Source organism: Glarea lozoyensis, assembly GCF_000409485.1.
Source record: "Glarea lozoyensis ATCC 20868 chromosome Unknown GLAREA4, whole genome shotgun sequence".
NCBI lineage: Eukaryota > Fungi > Ascomycota > Leotiomycetes > Helotiales > Helotiaceae > Glarea > Glarea lozoyensis.
Window position 1 is genome coordinate 1,337,556 of NW_007360999.1, and position 12,058 is coordinate 1,349,613.

Here is a 12,058-nt window from a genome sequence, read left to right on the forward strand (position 1 = left end):
GTTTTGGTGGATTTGGAAGGGGGGGAAATGTGGTTGGGATTTTGTTGGTTGAATAGAGATAGAAATGTCATAAGTTATGTTATAGAGATATATTCTTTCTCGACCTTTCCTTCGTATCATTCGTGAGAAAATTTGTTATCGGTGACATCTTTTCCCGCTTAATTCTATGGGTTGGCCATATATATCTATTGACTTCCTGTCTTAGACAATTCTTCATTCTTTATTCTAACCCTCATCTTCTAAATCCTATAACATCCGACTGTAGCTAATCTCCCCTGTACCTCGAAACAACCCCACCCCTACACAATCCCAGTCTGCCCCTCCCCAACCATCTCCATCCAAACCAGCACCAAACCCTCCCTCATAAAATCTTCCCGCCATAACAATTTCTTCAACTCAGATTGCAGTCCTGCGATAGTCTCTATTCCAAGTGCGTCTAGGACTTTCTTAATTTCTGACATGAACCAATATCGCTCCGATCTGTGTGCGGAAGCGAGGTAGCCTATGAAGAGGGTCCAGAGGTGGTATGTCATCGCCTCGGCGGTGGCGGGCCTAGACTTCCGGGATACTGCCTCTTCTGGCCAGATGGCAGTACCAGATGAGTCAGTGGCAGTATTTTCGGATTGATCTTGGGTTTGATGGTATGTGTTAAGGGAAGATTGGAGGCGTGATAGCATAAGCGATATTGCTGGCGAGGTAGATGGGATTTCGCGGATGGAGATGTAGAGGTAGACGTGTGTTGCTGTTATGAGAGGATGGATGGGAGGAATGGTGGTGGTGGTGAAGGCGGGGAGGGGAGTATTGTGGAGGAGAATGTCGTATTCAACGTTATATATCAACGTACTCGCTTCCAACCTATCCAAAAACCTCACTCTTTCCGGTTCGAGGACACAACTCAGATACCGGAGAGTGCTGAAAATCTTGTCGAGGGCCGGGGGAAGTGCGAGATAATTGTCGTCCGTTGAGGGTATCTCAGGTATCGTCACAGGAGCGAAATCTTGTCTAGCAAAATAAGGGGGTCGACTTTGGATATTACTAAAACAGAGATCTGCCCAAAGAACGATGCGGAGGAATACGCCGGAAATAGTGGCAATGCCGCCCCGGGCGCGGATTAGGTGGTGTAAGCCGGTCATGTGGAGGGTTGAGATGTTGTATTTGCCGTTCAGATTCTATCCCTTTAATTAGTCTTGATGATGTAAAGAGGGGAGGGTGAAATGTTGAGTGAGGATAAGGGGAGGAGACAGACTTCTTTACTAGCAAGCATAGCCACACTTGCAATAGTCATCTCGCTGATTCCTTCATGAGTTCCTAGACGGGCGTTGATGATACTGAATGCGGAAATGCCGTGAGAGAGGCTTTCGGGAGATTCGGCTTCGGAGTCGCCTTGGATTTGGTTGGGTGGGTAGCGTAGAGAGATGTGTAAGGATACGAGATGCAACACTGAGTGCAGCAAGGCGGGATCTTTGAGGGCGTGCGAGAAGAATGTGCCGGTTGGGTTTATGGCTATGCCGTTCATGGGGTAGATTTTTTGATCTGGGGTTTGTTAGGAATAGGTTCAGCGTGAGAATTCCTATAGAGAAAATTCTTTTGTTTGAAGATGGGGGGGGGAGTGCTTACAGTAGTGGATTAGGTTTGGAGAGGGGGAGATGGGGAGGGTGTTGAAGGGGTCGAGGGTGAGTTCGAGGGAGAGGGTTGGTTTTGGGTGGTGTGGTGAGCTGTATGGAATGGTGCAAGTGCGTGGTGTGAGTTTGGAGTTTGAGAATGATTCGGGAGTGCGTCTTTGTCGCTCTTTCTTTCTGTGAGCAACTGATTTTTCCTTTTCCTTCTCGTTTTCTTCTAAGGTCGAAGCTTTCGCTTTACCCTTCTTTTTCTTCCAAGTGTCAAGCCTAAACCTCCCCTTATGATCTCCTAAACTCTCCAGCTTAGGAATTTGAGAGACGGTAAATGCTGTTACTGAATCCTTACTCCTGGACTTTCGAGCATAATCTTTCATGACATGTCTTCGAACTTGTTGGGAGATTTCTTTGGTGTTTGAGGTTGGTCCGGTTAGAGTGATGAATGACAGTGCTGGGGTTTCTGAATGAGTAAGAAACTGAGTCGGAGGTGTTGGGTGAAGGGCCAAATTTATCATGTTGAGTTGATTTGGGTGGAAGTTCGGGTATTGTCCTGGCTGATCTTTTGGACTGCCTCGTTAACATGAAAAGAATGTGGAAATAGCATGAGACACTCTATTGCCATACACTTTGCTATATCACTTCAATATGTGTAGGTCTTCCTGACTCTTCAATTAGTCAGACTTATTGGATTCTGTTTCTTGAACTGATTACTGAACAACAGAAGAACCTGAGAAATGCAAAGGAACGGAAAGGGCGAGAAATAAAAGACTGGAATTAAGAAAAACCGAAACCATAGCGCTCTTCACGATATATATCTACCGGCAGACATGGGTACGGGAGTACTAATAGACGTGCATACGCTGATATGCACGTCTTGAGAAGTGTTGGATGAGGAGAATAGAAGCTTGTCGTATTTGGGCCCAGCCAAACTGGGTACACGGTCATGTGACTCGGCGTTAACTATCGGGGATAGATTTAGTAGGTGGTCCAAGCTGTACTTCGTTGAGCGACGCGTCGGTGCTCCATGCTCCATCTCTAAAATTGCTTCAATCGCTGGCTTCCATTCCAGAAATCACACTCTCGATTTCTTGCTAAGTTAACGACTGTGATGATTGTTTTGTTGTGAATTCATCAAATGGCAGATGGATCTTCCAGAAACATGCTGATAGGAAACAACAACCTGATTGGAAAGACTGCACTGTGGACACTGTCAAATATGGTATGGAATGATTAATTTCTATATTACAAGCACTAATTACAAAATTGCCTCCTATGGTATCATAACTCCGGACTCCAGGCAAGACTCGATAGTCCACGGGGGACTCCACTCCTCCGCTCTTTTCAAAATGATATGGTACAATGACAAACCGCTAATATATCAAATGTCTAGACTTGTTGTTCTGGCGTTCGTGCCTTTTCTTGTGTCTCCGTGCCACTACTACCCACCAATGTTCGTGTAGTTGGTGCAGCACTCAACGCTGTCATACCAGCGTCTTTTTTCTCGCCAGTTCGGCTTCTGCCAAACGACCGAATCGATGATGGTCTAGATCCCTTCGCCATCGAGAAGAAACCCTGTCTGAGGGACAACTTCTTATTCTTAAACTCCTGCGAATCCTCCTCTCCTTGCTCGAATAGATGGAAGTGACGCTTGGTGAACTTCCATGCCTCCATACAGACGACGAACAAGATGACACAGCCGAATGAAAGACCCCATTCCCAAGTGATGGTTGTGTGCCTGAATACTTGGTGGTTTAGTCCTGGGATATAGATGGCTGGGAATACAGACAAGGCGCCAATTATCACAGCCCAGAAAAGGAATTGGTTCTCCCATACATCGTGGAAGAATGGGAACTTGCTGTCAGTCGCAGGATCGAGTCTGAACATGCTTCGACGGATACTCTTGAACTCCCAAGCCGAGATCAGGATTTCCCAAGTGAGAAGTGCGAAGACGGCACCACGACCTCTGAACACGGCAACGCATTGGTCATTCCATTCTCTGTTGCAATCACGACCAAGGTTACCGCCATTGGCTCCATAGACAATGGTCACAAAAGTCAGGAGCGTTGTAGCACCCATGACAAGACCATAAACCAACATGTCGCACATGATCTGTGGAGTAAACACGCCGTACTTGTTGCTGTGTGGTGGGCGTCTCATGATATCTGAGCTTGCTTTCTCCTTACCCAGCCCGAAAGCGGGGAAGGAAGATGTGAGCATGTTGATCCAGAGGATTTGTAGAGGACTGAGAGGGAATACCGAGAACCCGGAACTGTCTTGGAAACCAAGGCCAGCAATCAAGAGGATTACTTCGCCCACATTGGATGTGAGGAGATGTAGAACGAATTTCTGGATGTTGTCGAACATCCTGCGGCCCTCTCTGATAGCGGCCACGATGGAGTTGAATTTGTCGTCAGTCAACACAATCTTTGCGGCGCCTTTGGCGACATCAGATCCCGCAAGACCCATAGCAATTCCAACATCGGCGGCGCTCAAGGATGGCGCATCGTTCACACCGTCACCAGTCATGGCCATGTATAAACCACGACGGCGAAGAGCGTTGATCATCTTTGTCTTGGTGTCCGGAGCACATCGTGCAATGACAAGTGGTAGTTCAGGCATCGCATCAATCTCAGCCTCGGATAGTTTATCAAAGTCAGTTGCCTTTTGTACGATAGAGGCGGCAACGTCTGGTGGGAGGATCGAAAGGTTTCGTGGAACAATTCCAATCTCTTTGGCAATAGCTTCTGCGGTGGCAGGGTGGTCTCCAGTAAGCATATGGACCTTGATGCCTGCTTCACTGCATTCGCGGATGGCGTCCTTAGTCTCGTCTCGTGGAGGGTCATAAATTCCTACAAGTCCGATCAAAGTAAGACCTTGTTCGACTTCGTTTCGGAACGCTTCGTCCTTGCTACTCTTCTTCACGGCTGCTGAAGCATCTCCCGTCCACTCTCTGGACGCTACAGCGAGAACACGTTGACCTTGTGAAGCGAGCTCGTTCATTTGGTAGAAAACGTGCTCTTTTGTTTTTTCATCTAGAGGCTCACTTGTCGATCCAGAGCCCACAGATGTACAAAGGTCAAGCACACGCTCAACAGCACCTTTGGTGAAAACCATACTATGACCACCGTCTGGAGAGTTGTAAATGACAGACATCCGCTTGATGCTGCTATCGAATGGAAACTCGGCGATTTGCTTCCAGCCTTGAGTTTCAAGCTTCTTCTTACCGAAATCAAAACGATGTGCGAAGACTTGCAAAGCGATCTCGGTAGGTTCGCCTGTCGTTTGCCATTTTTCGGTATTCTCGACCTTCTCGCGTTTGACAGTGGACAGATTGCAAAGCGCTGTTGGTAGAAGGAATGCTTCTAGTTCAGGCGTAATAGTAGCGGCCTCCTCTGCTGGACTGCTGTTGGCTTTCTGATTGTTCCCTTGGTCTTTGGCGGCCTTTTCTGCAGGAACGTCGAACTTGAGTGCAGCGGCACTACGTTGGTGATCATAATCGGTCTCGGTTTTCTCGGAAGGTTGTGTGTTGGCATTTGGCACTGGTGCAGCACCCTTGGTCACGTCACCTTGTGTTGGGTCCTTTGGATCCATCGAGTTATTGACGGTAAAGATCCCGACCTTTGGCAGCCACACTTTCTTGACGATCATGGCTCCTTGGGTCAAAGTTCCAGTCTTGTCCGAGCAGATATTGGTGATGCCTCCGAGAGCCTCCAACGCTGATAAATCTCGGATAACGACGTTTGCCTTCCGCATAACAGTCATTCCGACCACCATGGTGATTGTCAAAACACTATTTAAGTCAGTCAGCTACTTCACAAGTTTTGGAGAGTTTCCGGTACTTACGCAATCAGTGATTCTGGAATAATGGCAATACCAGTAGAGATAGCATAAATGGCGACTTCGTGGGTAACATTGAATTTGTTGACACCAAAAACAATGATGGCCAGGAGGAGAGCGCAGCCGAACAGGATATAAGCCACCTTTGACAATTTTCTTTGCAAAGGAGTGCCTTCAGTAAGGCCTAGGAATTTGCCAACTGCATCGTATGTACGTCTGGCACCACCCTTGACTGGCGCAGCTTTTCCATATTTCTTGTAGTTCATCGATCGGCCTGCTTTTCGTTGTTTCTTTGTTGTTGATGCCGCGATTTTACCAACCTCTGTTTGCATACCAGTGTATGTGACGATTCCTCGGCCGCGACCTTTAGTTACTGTCGTGGTTGAATAAGCCATGTTGAATCGATCTCCAATGCCAACTTCGCCTTCTTCAGTGGCAAGTCGCTCTGAGCCTGGAACCATGATGTTGTTCTCGACAATCTTCTCGACGGGCTCGGCTTCTCCAGTTAGTGATTTCTCATCACAATTCAAGTTCATTGCCTCGAATATGCGCAGATCGGCTGGTACTGTGTCGCCAGTCTTCAGGATTACAATATCACCTGGCACTACTTCAGCGCTGTTCATTGTTAGTGCTTTGATCTTTTTTGGAAGAGAATCGTGATAGACTCACCTTGGGATTGTGTCGATCTGACCATCACGAAGTACAGCTGCACTAGGTGATGAAAGTGCTCGTAGAGAATCCATCTTCTTCTCCGCCTTGAATTCCTGGAAGAAGCCAATTGAGACGTTTAGAATAATGACTGCTGTTAAAACTCCTCCCTCGATGTAATCACCTACACCATAACTCAGTGCCATGGCAAAGACCAACACCTGTCATTATTGTTAGTTGCAATCGCTTGTGATGTGAATAGACCACATACCAAAATCATAGCATTACTACATTGCTTCAGTAGGATCTTGTACCAAGGTACCCCTCCTCCACCCTCTAATTCATTTGGTGGATGATCCCTCTGTATCTCTTGTACCTTCGCGGCACTGAGACCACTCTCGATGTTCGTCCCCAATTGCTGCGCTACCTCCTCGATAGGCAAGAGGAATGGATGTTTTTGCAAAGCGCTCTTTACCGTCTTCGTTGGCGCCATGGCGTTCGTTGACTTTGTTGCGTTGTGTTTATGTTGTATCGCGTAAACTCGTTGTTCTATTCCTAGTCAAGGGAATAGTAGGGAATGTAATTTCTTTGAATAAAGGAAATTCTGATGCATCCCAAGAGAAGAGGGGATACGCCATCATATTATACTTATTTCCAACGGAAAAGCGGCCGATTGAATAGATAAACCAGATTTCACCATCCCCGCCGCCAAGGTACCGTTTTCTCAACACTGTTCTTGTGTTTGGATAGCGTTTTCTTGAGTTTGGTTCATTGGAGCCATCGTCGTCTTGGCCCAACCTACCAAGCCCGCACCCAGACTTTCCGCTCGACTTTTCCGCGCCGCGGGGTCATTCGCGGGGTGGCGGGACGCCGCTGGTATGGGGCTTCTAGAATACGTTAGAAGCTGTGGGTGTGTGACGGCCAATGGTAGCACAGCATTTTGCCGATGGAGAAAGTGATGCGTCATGTGACCTTGGCGGACCTCTTGGGGCGCGGCTTGGCGGGCTGCGCGTTATGTCATTGAGGTCTTGGAATGGGATGGTTTTCGGTGAGGTGCGATGCGCTTAGGGAGGGTGGTTTTGACGTAGGATGCTCGAAGGCTTGATGTTTTCTGGGAGGAGGTGACTGGTGAGTGGTGAGGTTTGGTGAGTGTTAGTGAGTATTGTTGATTTGAGTCCAAGGCTTGGGTGACACTGAAAGGTGGTAAATAGATCTTGTTTTGGGACAAGCTCTTGAAAGAAGCTCTTGAAATGGCTGAGGTTACCGTCAGTCTTTTAGTGTTTGCTTGGTTGGGGAACTGGTGAGGTGGTTTTAAGGTCTAGATTTGAGGCCTGGATCCTGGAACATCTGTTCGGGGAAAATCATTACACACGTCACAAGCGAGGAGCGAGTTGAATAAACAGTAGCCAAACAGATATCAAAGCTTTTAATACGGACTGACCAGAGTGCGAGTCTATTTGTACAGTTTAGGGAGTATACATTCCTCGGGGACGTCTTGGCGAAAGCGTTGGGGAGATGAAAAGTTGGTTGATCGGATGTGGAGGCGGGAGGACTACTCGCTATCAACCTTATTACTTTACCATCAACGAGCAAGACGAATGGTCTTTAATAACCACGCCGACATCTAGTTCACGCTATCTTACTTGCAGCTACGAAATGTGAGGGCCAGTGAGGCTTCAAATGATCGTCGATGCATGAACCAAGCTCTCGAGATCAAGCGTTGTTCAGAATCAGACAACGAGACAACGGAGCGAACGTACTCATAAACGTGCCGCGACGTGATTTTTCGCTGGCTTATGAATTATGGGCGGGAGTTAATGGGCAATAAGGAAGTGTTTGCTATCTCGCGACTGCCTCCACGACAAAGAAAAAGGTTTCGTAGATAGAGTTATAGTCTTCGGTAATAATAAATATTAATTTTCACATTGTAGTTAATACTAGTTATGAATTTGGAGCTGAGCTTTTTCGAAAAGAAGAAGTTAGGCTGCACAGTATGAAGCGAGTCTCGAGAGAATGAGCTATGGCCTATATGTGAGGTGAGGATGATGCGTTAAGTTGATGTTTTTATGGGTGATTTGGTTTGAATGTGTTTATATACTGAAGAAAATTTGAGCTGCCCGAGTTGAATATCACCCTGGAATTTCGCTCATGGTTCAAAGGCCTACTATTACGTTTTGCTGAGGCGTTGTGTGAGGCTGGTTGGCCTTCTGCATACGCTGCACTTTAATTTGGTAGGCGGGTGAACACTACTAGGTACGTGGAGGAAGGTCTTATTTTAGATGGGAAATATGTGGATGTATAAAGCTTCTTGGAGGGGAAGAAGCGTGAGTAAGCAATAAAGCAAGAGAGGAAAGTAATGAGATATCTAAGGGTGATTGAGCAGAGGTCGTGCGAGATATATATACAGGCATAGCATGGAAATAAGTCGAATGAATATTACAGATGAGTTTAGGTTCATGGGATGTTATGAAAATTCGGCTGAAGCAAATCGTTTCAATATCTGTCGACAGACTTTTGCGTAGATTTGGTACGGTCTCGTCTAGTAAGATTCCAACTGCCTTGAATTTTGAAGTTGTTCTCTTGTCTACTTCCTCGGTCTTTGCACATCCGTTCGGTCGAGTGTGATTAGATGATATCCCTTGGAATGCATACCGGTAGAGAGAATCTTGGTCTTTGTATAATGAGTGCGAGTCTATGGGTGATTGGATGGTAATTGTATTTAAACGCGGAAGACCAAATGTACATACAAATTGATGTATGAATCTGTTACAAAGCACGACTGCTGGGTTGCCCCCTATATTCAGCGAGAGTTACACCACCTACCTCGTCGAACGATGAGGATGAATGCTCCGCTGGTTTGATGTTATTTTGTTGATTCGTTACCACCTCTTCAGAACTTTGATAGGAATTATGCACCGACCGGTCATGCAGAAATCACGCCTTTATAAATCGCAACTTCACGATTTGATTAAACACGATAAAAACCTATACGCAATTCCCTTGCTGATTGCTTGTTGAAACATTATTTCTAAATGGTCTGAAGATTTTGGTTACGCGGTCAGAACACAGACTAGACTATATAATCGTGGGTGTTTGTGAGATTGGAGTTCGCATTAGAGGTTTTGAATTTAAGTAAGACGAAATTCCATTCGATGGTGAGTAAAGATCCGATGACAAACAGCTTTATGCGGGTTTGAAATATTTATTTTAAGTGAAAAATGAATTTGCGGGAAAGAATAATCATAACTTGATTTTGTTGACTAATTTATTTATATACTATTGGAAATGAATAGAATTCAATTTCATAATTGAGGCAAGTAGTTGCTGTGCGAGATTTCCAGTACTTGCATTAATTACTATAGCTTATAGGTTTATTCAACGGTATATTAGTGTACTCCTTTCGGCCACGGAAGTCACATTGCGAGCAATGGGGACCACAATCGACAAACGAGCGATTCACGAAAACCAGAAACAGTAAATTTGTACAGCCTGAAAGTGTCTATTATGAACTATCTTCAAAGCTACCAAACGCGAAATCAATCCTAAATCTAGAGTTGAAACATACGAGGGGTTGGAATCTGTTTAAAACGGATTGCGAGGACCCTGGCTCAAAAATCTAGCACCTGGATACTTGCTGTTAGCATCAAAGATGCCCTTACCTTTAGGCAAACTTGGACAGGTGATCAAAGCATCAAGTTGGAATTTTTGAAGGGTCGGTACAAGAAGGGAGGTGATGAGTCCTAGAACTTGAGTCAAGAGGACGCCGCTAAAGACGTTGCTGAGGAAGGTTGGAGCTTCAGCTTGGAGACTTTGTGAGATGAAGCAGCCGAGAAGAGTGGTGTTGGTGAAATCTGCGGGAGAGTTGATCAGGCCTCCGGAAATGTCGCCGAGGTTGACGCCAGTGAATGAGTTGACTGTGCCGAGGTTTCCGCCAACTTCGCAATCGCTTGGGTAAGAGAGACAGTTTTGCGCAAAGCCGGTGAGGATATCTGGGACGGTCCATTGATCCTCAATTGCGCTCTTGTAGTAGTTGTCTGGGATGCGCTCGTGACCGTATTTGTACACAAGATTGTTGTTCGCATCCCGTGTGTAGCCCCAGAGACTCTCGAAGCTGGACGGAGATAGACAACCTCGTGGATATTCTGCAGAGTGATTGGCTAGGATCGTGAAGGTAAACAAAGCAGCGACGGTTGGAACTACTAAGCCTGCGAATGGAGGCGCGAAGTAAAGTGGGTTTGTTGCAATCGAATGGCGTCGTCGGTTCACCATGTGTTCTGCAATGACTCGAGGAGTGATGTTACCATCTGGGCCGTTGCGAAGCTTGGCAAGGTCGAGGAGTTGTTGAGCGAATTCGGGATAGGAAGCGCAGTTGGAGTTGTGGTCTGGTGCAAGCCAAGCGCAATGACCTTAATAAGAGTTTTCGGTGGCAGTTGGCCAATTAGCGCTTCTAGCCCACAGCTCGCAGCCCGGGTATTAAATTTTGGGATCATTTATGACAAAATGTCTAGACTTTGTCAATTGGCCATCCTTTCCCACACAGCGGCAAGCCGTCGACCAAATCGCAGAATTGGAACACACTTCACCATCCACTACCACCACCTTCGGGATCTGCCAACCAGGATACTCCAGACTTGCATTTTCCGCAAGATGCCTCCACATCTCGACCATCTTTTCTTTTGCGGGTTCGTAGCCGGGTTGCAAAGAACGTTTATGATGAACCAGAGGAGTATCAAGAAACATCGTCTCGGCATCACCAAGAACGATAATTAATATCTTCAATCGTCGGAAGCGAGTGAGCTGGTCCAGAAAGTTGCCCAGAGCCTCCAAGATTCCCCATTCGTAGTAGGGTGCCTCCAGGGCAAGATTTTGCACTTTGCCCAGTTCCTCGGCGGACATTCTGTCTGCAAATGGACCTAGTATGTGATGATAATCGGATTGCGATGACTGGCACAGATATCTGCGGCTGCAGCCACCTTCACGTAGTCGAAGATAGAATAGGTCGTTTGAAGGATCAAGATACACTTTCGTATGATGTGTATGATCAGATGGATAGAAAGAGAAAGGCGTTAAAACCCCTCTAGCCTCATCGCGCGACTCTTGGTTGGTTCGAAATACTGCGGGAAGAGGCACTTTCGGCTGGGTCTTGTCGCAACAGATTCTCAGCTCCTTCACTGAACAGAGTTGTTGTATAGCGAGCCGCCAGATCTTCAGTCGGATTTCAACTGGGAGTCTTGGAAACGGAGAAAAGGTTGGGCAAATAGCGAATTTCGAAGCCATCGCGAGGATGAGTTTTAACCGAATTCGCTGTAATCGTTTGCGATAATTCGGCATAATAGAACGAGACAATAGAGCGGCAGCCTGCAAGAGACGGACGTCAACGCAAAATCAACGTGGCTTATCTATGATAGGGCCTTTGATTCTTGTTTGAATTTAAGATGTTATGCAATTGTTGGGTCGAAATAAATGAATCCGTCCGCAACTGGCAGCTGCTACGCTTTTCCGATCTTCCACGAGAGCTTGCCCTCGTCAAAGCCTTGCTTCTTGTGATCCCATACTTTGTGATGGAAGACTCAGTGTGGTACAATCTAGTATCAAGCTTTCATATGGAAACAGATGAAGGCCTTGACACAAATAGTTTGTCAAATCAGTCCGGTTGTGCTTGGGTTTCTGAGACAGGGAATTTGGAGAATGTAGATTATGAAAGCAGAGCTGAAGTCCTCAAAAACTCGTCGTCTTTGGCTACAACAAGCTTTTAACTCAAATATTAGTAGCTGGATGAATACTTCTATACGATGACCTGCCGTCAAGAAGTAGTACGTGAAATACGTCGTTTGACGTCCGGTTGTTGTGGCTTGTATTATCATTCACCGCCTTTCCAAGGGACATGGCAGAATCTATCGTTGGCGGCAGAATTAACGACGACAGAAACGAGGTTTTTGCATCACTTCCATGACAGA

General features: G+C 46.3%; 3 protein-coding genes across 3 annotated transcripts; all 3 read right to left on the reverse strand.

The window, feature by feature from the left end:
• Positions 1 to 299: 299 nt before the first annotated feature.
• On the reverse strand, positions 300 to 2,131 carry GLAREA_09794 (uncharacterized protein; the record flags this gene model as incomplete). The annotated part of the gene is made up of 3 exons (XM_008086390.1): positions 300 to 1,169; positions 1,247 to 1,533; positions 1,618 to 2,131. 3 exons carry the CDS (start codon positions 2,129 to 2,131, stop codon positions 300 to 302), a joined length of 1,671 nt encoding a protein of 556 aa, XP_008084581.1.
• Positions 2,132 to 3,002: 871 nt separating this feature from the next.
• On the reverse strand, positions 3,003 to 6,594 carry GLAREA_09795 (Calcium ATPase, transmembrane M; the record flags this gene model as incomplete). Its single annotated transcript, XM_008086391.1, has 4 exons — positions 3,003 to 5,406; positions 5,460 to 6,068; positions 6,123 to 6,322; positions 6,373 to 6,594. 4 exons carry the CDS (start codon positions 6,592 to 6,594, stop codon positions 3,003 to 3,005), a joined length of 3,435 nt encoding a protein of 1,144 aa, XP_008084582.1.
• Positions 6,595 to 9,683: 3,089 nt separating this feature from the next.
• GLAREA_09796 (uncharacterized protein) lies at positions 9,684 to 11,378 on the reverse strand (the record flags this gene model as incomplete). Its single annotated transcript, XM_008086392.1, has 2 exons — positions 9,684 to 10,507; positions 10,685 to 11,378. The coding sequence occupies 2 exons, from the start codon at positions 11,376 to 11,378 to the stop codon at positions 9,684 to 9,686; spliced, it is 1,518 nt and encodes a 505-aa protein (XP_008084583.1).
• Positions 11,379 to 12,058: the final 680 nt, after the last annotated feature.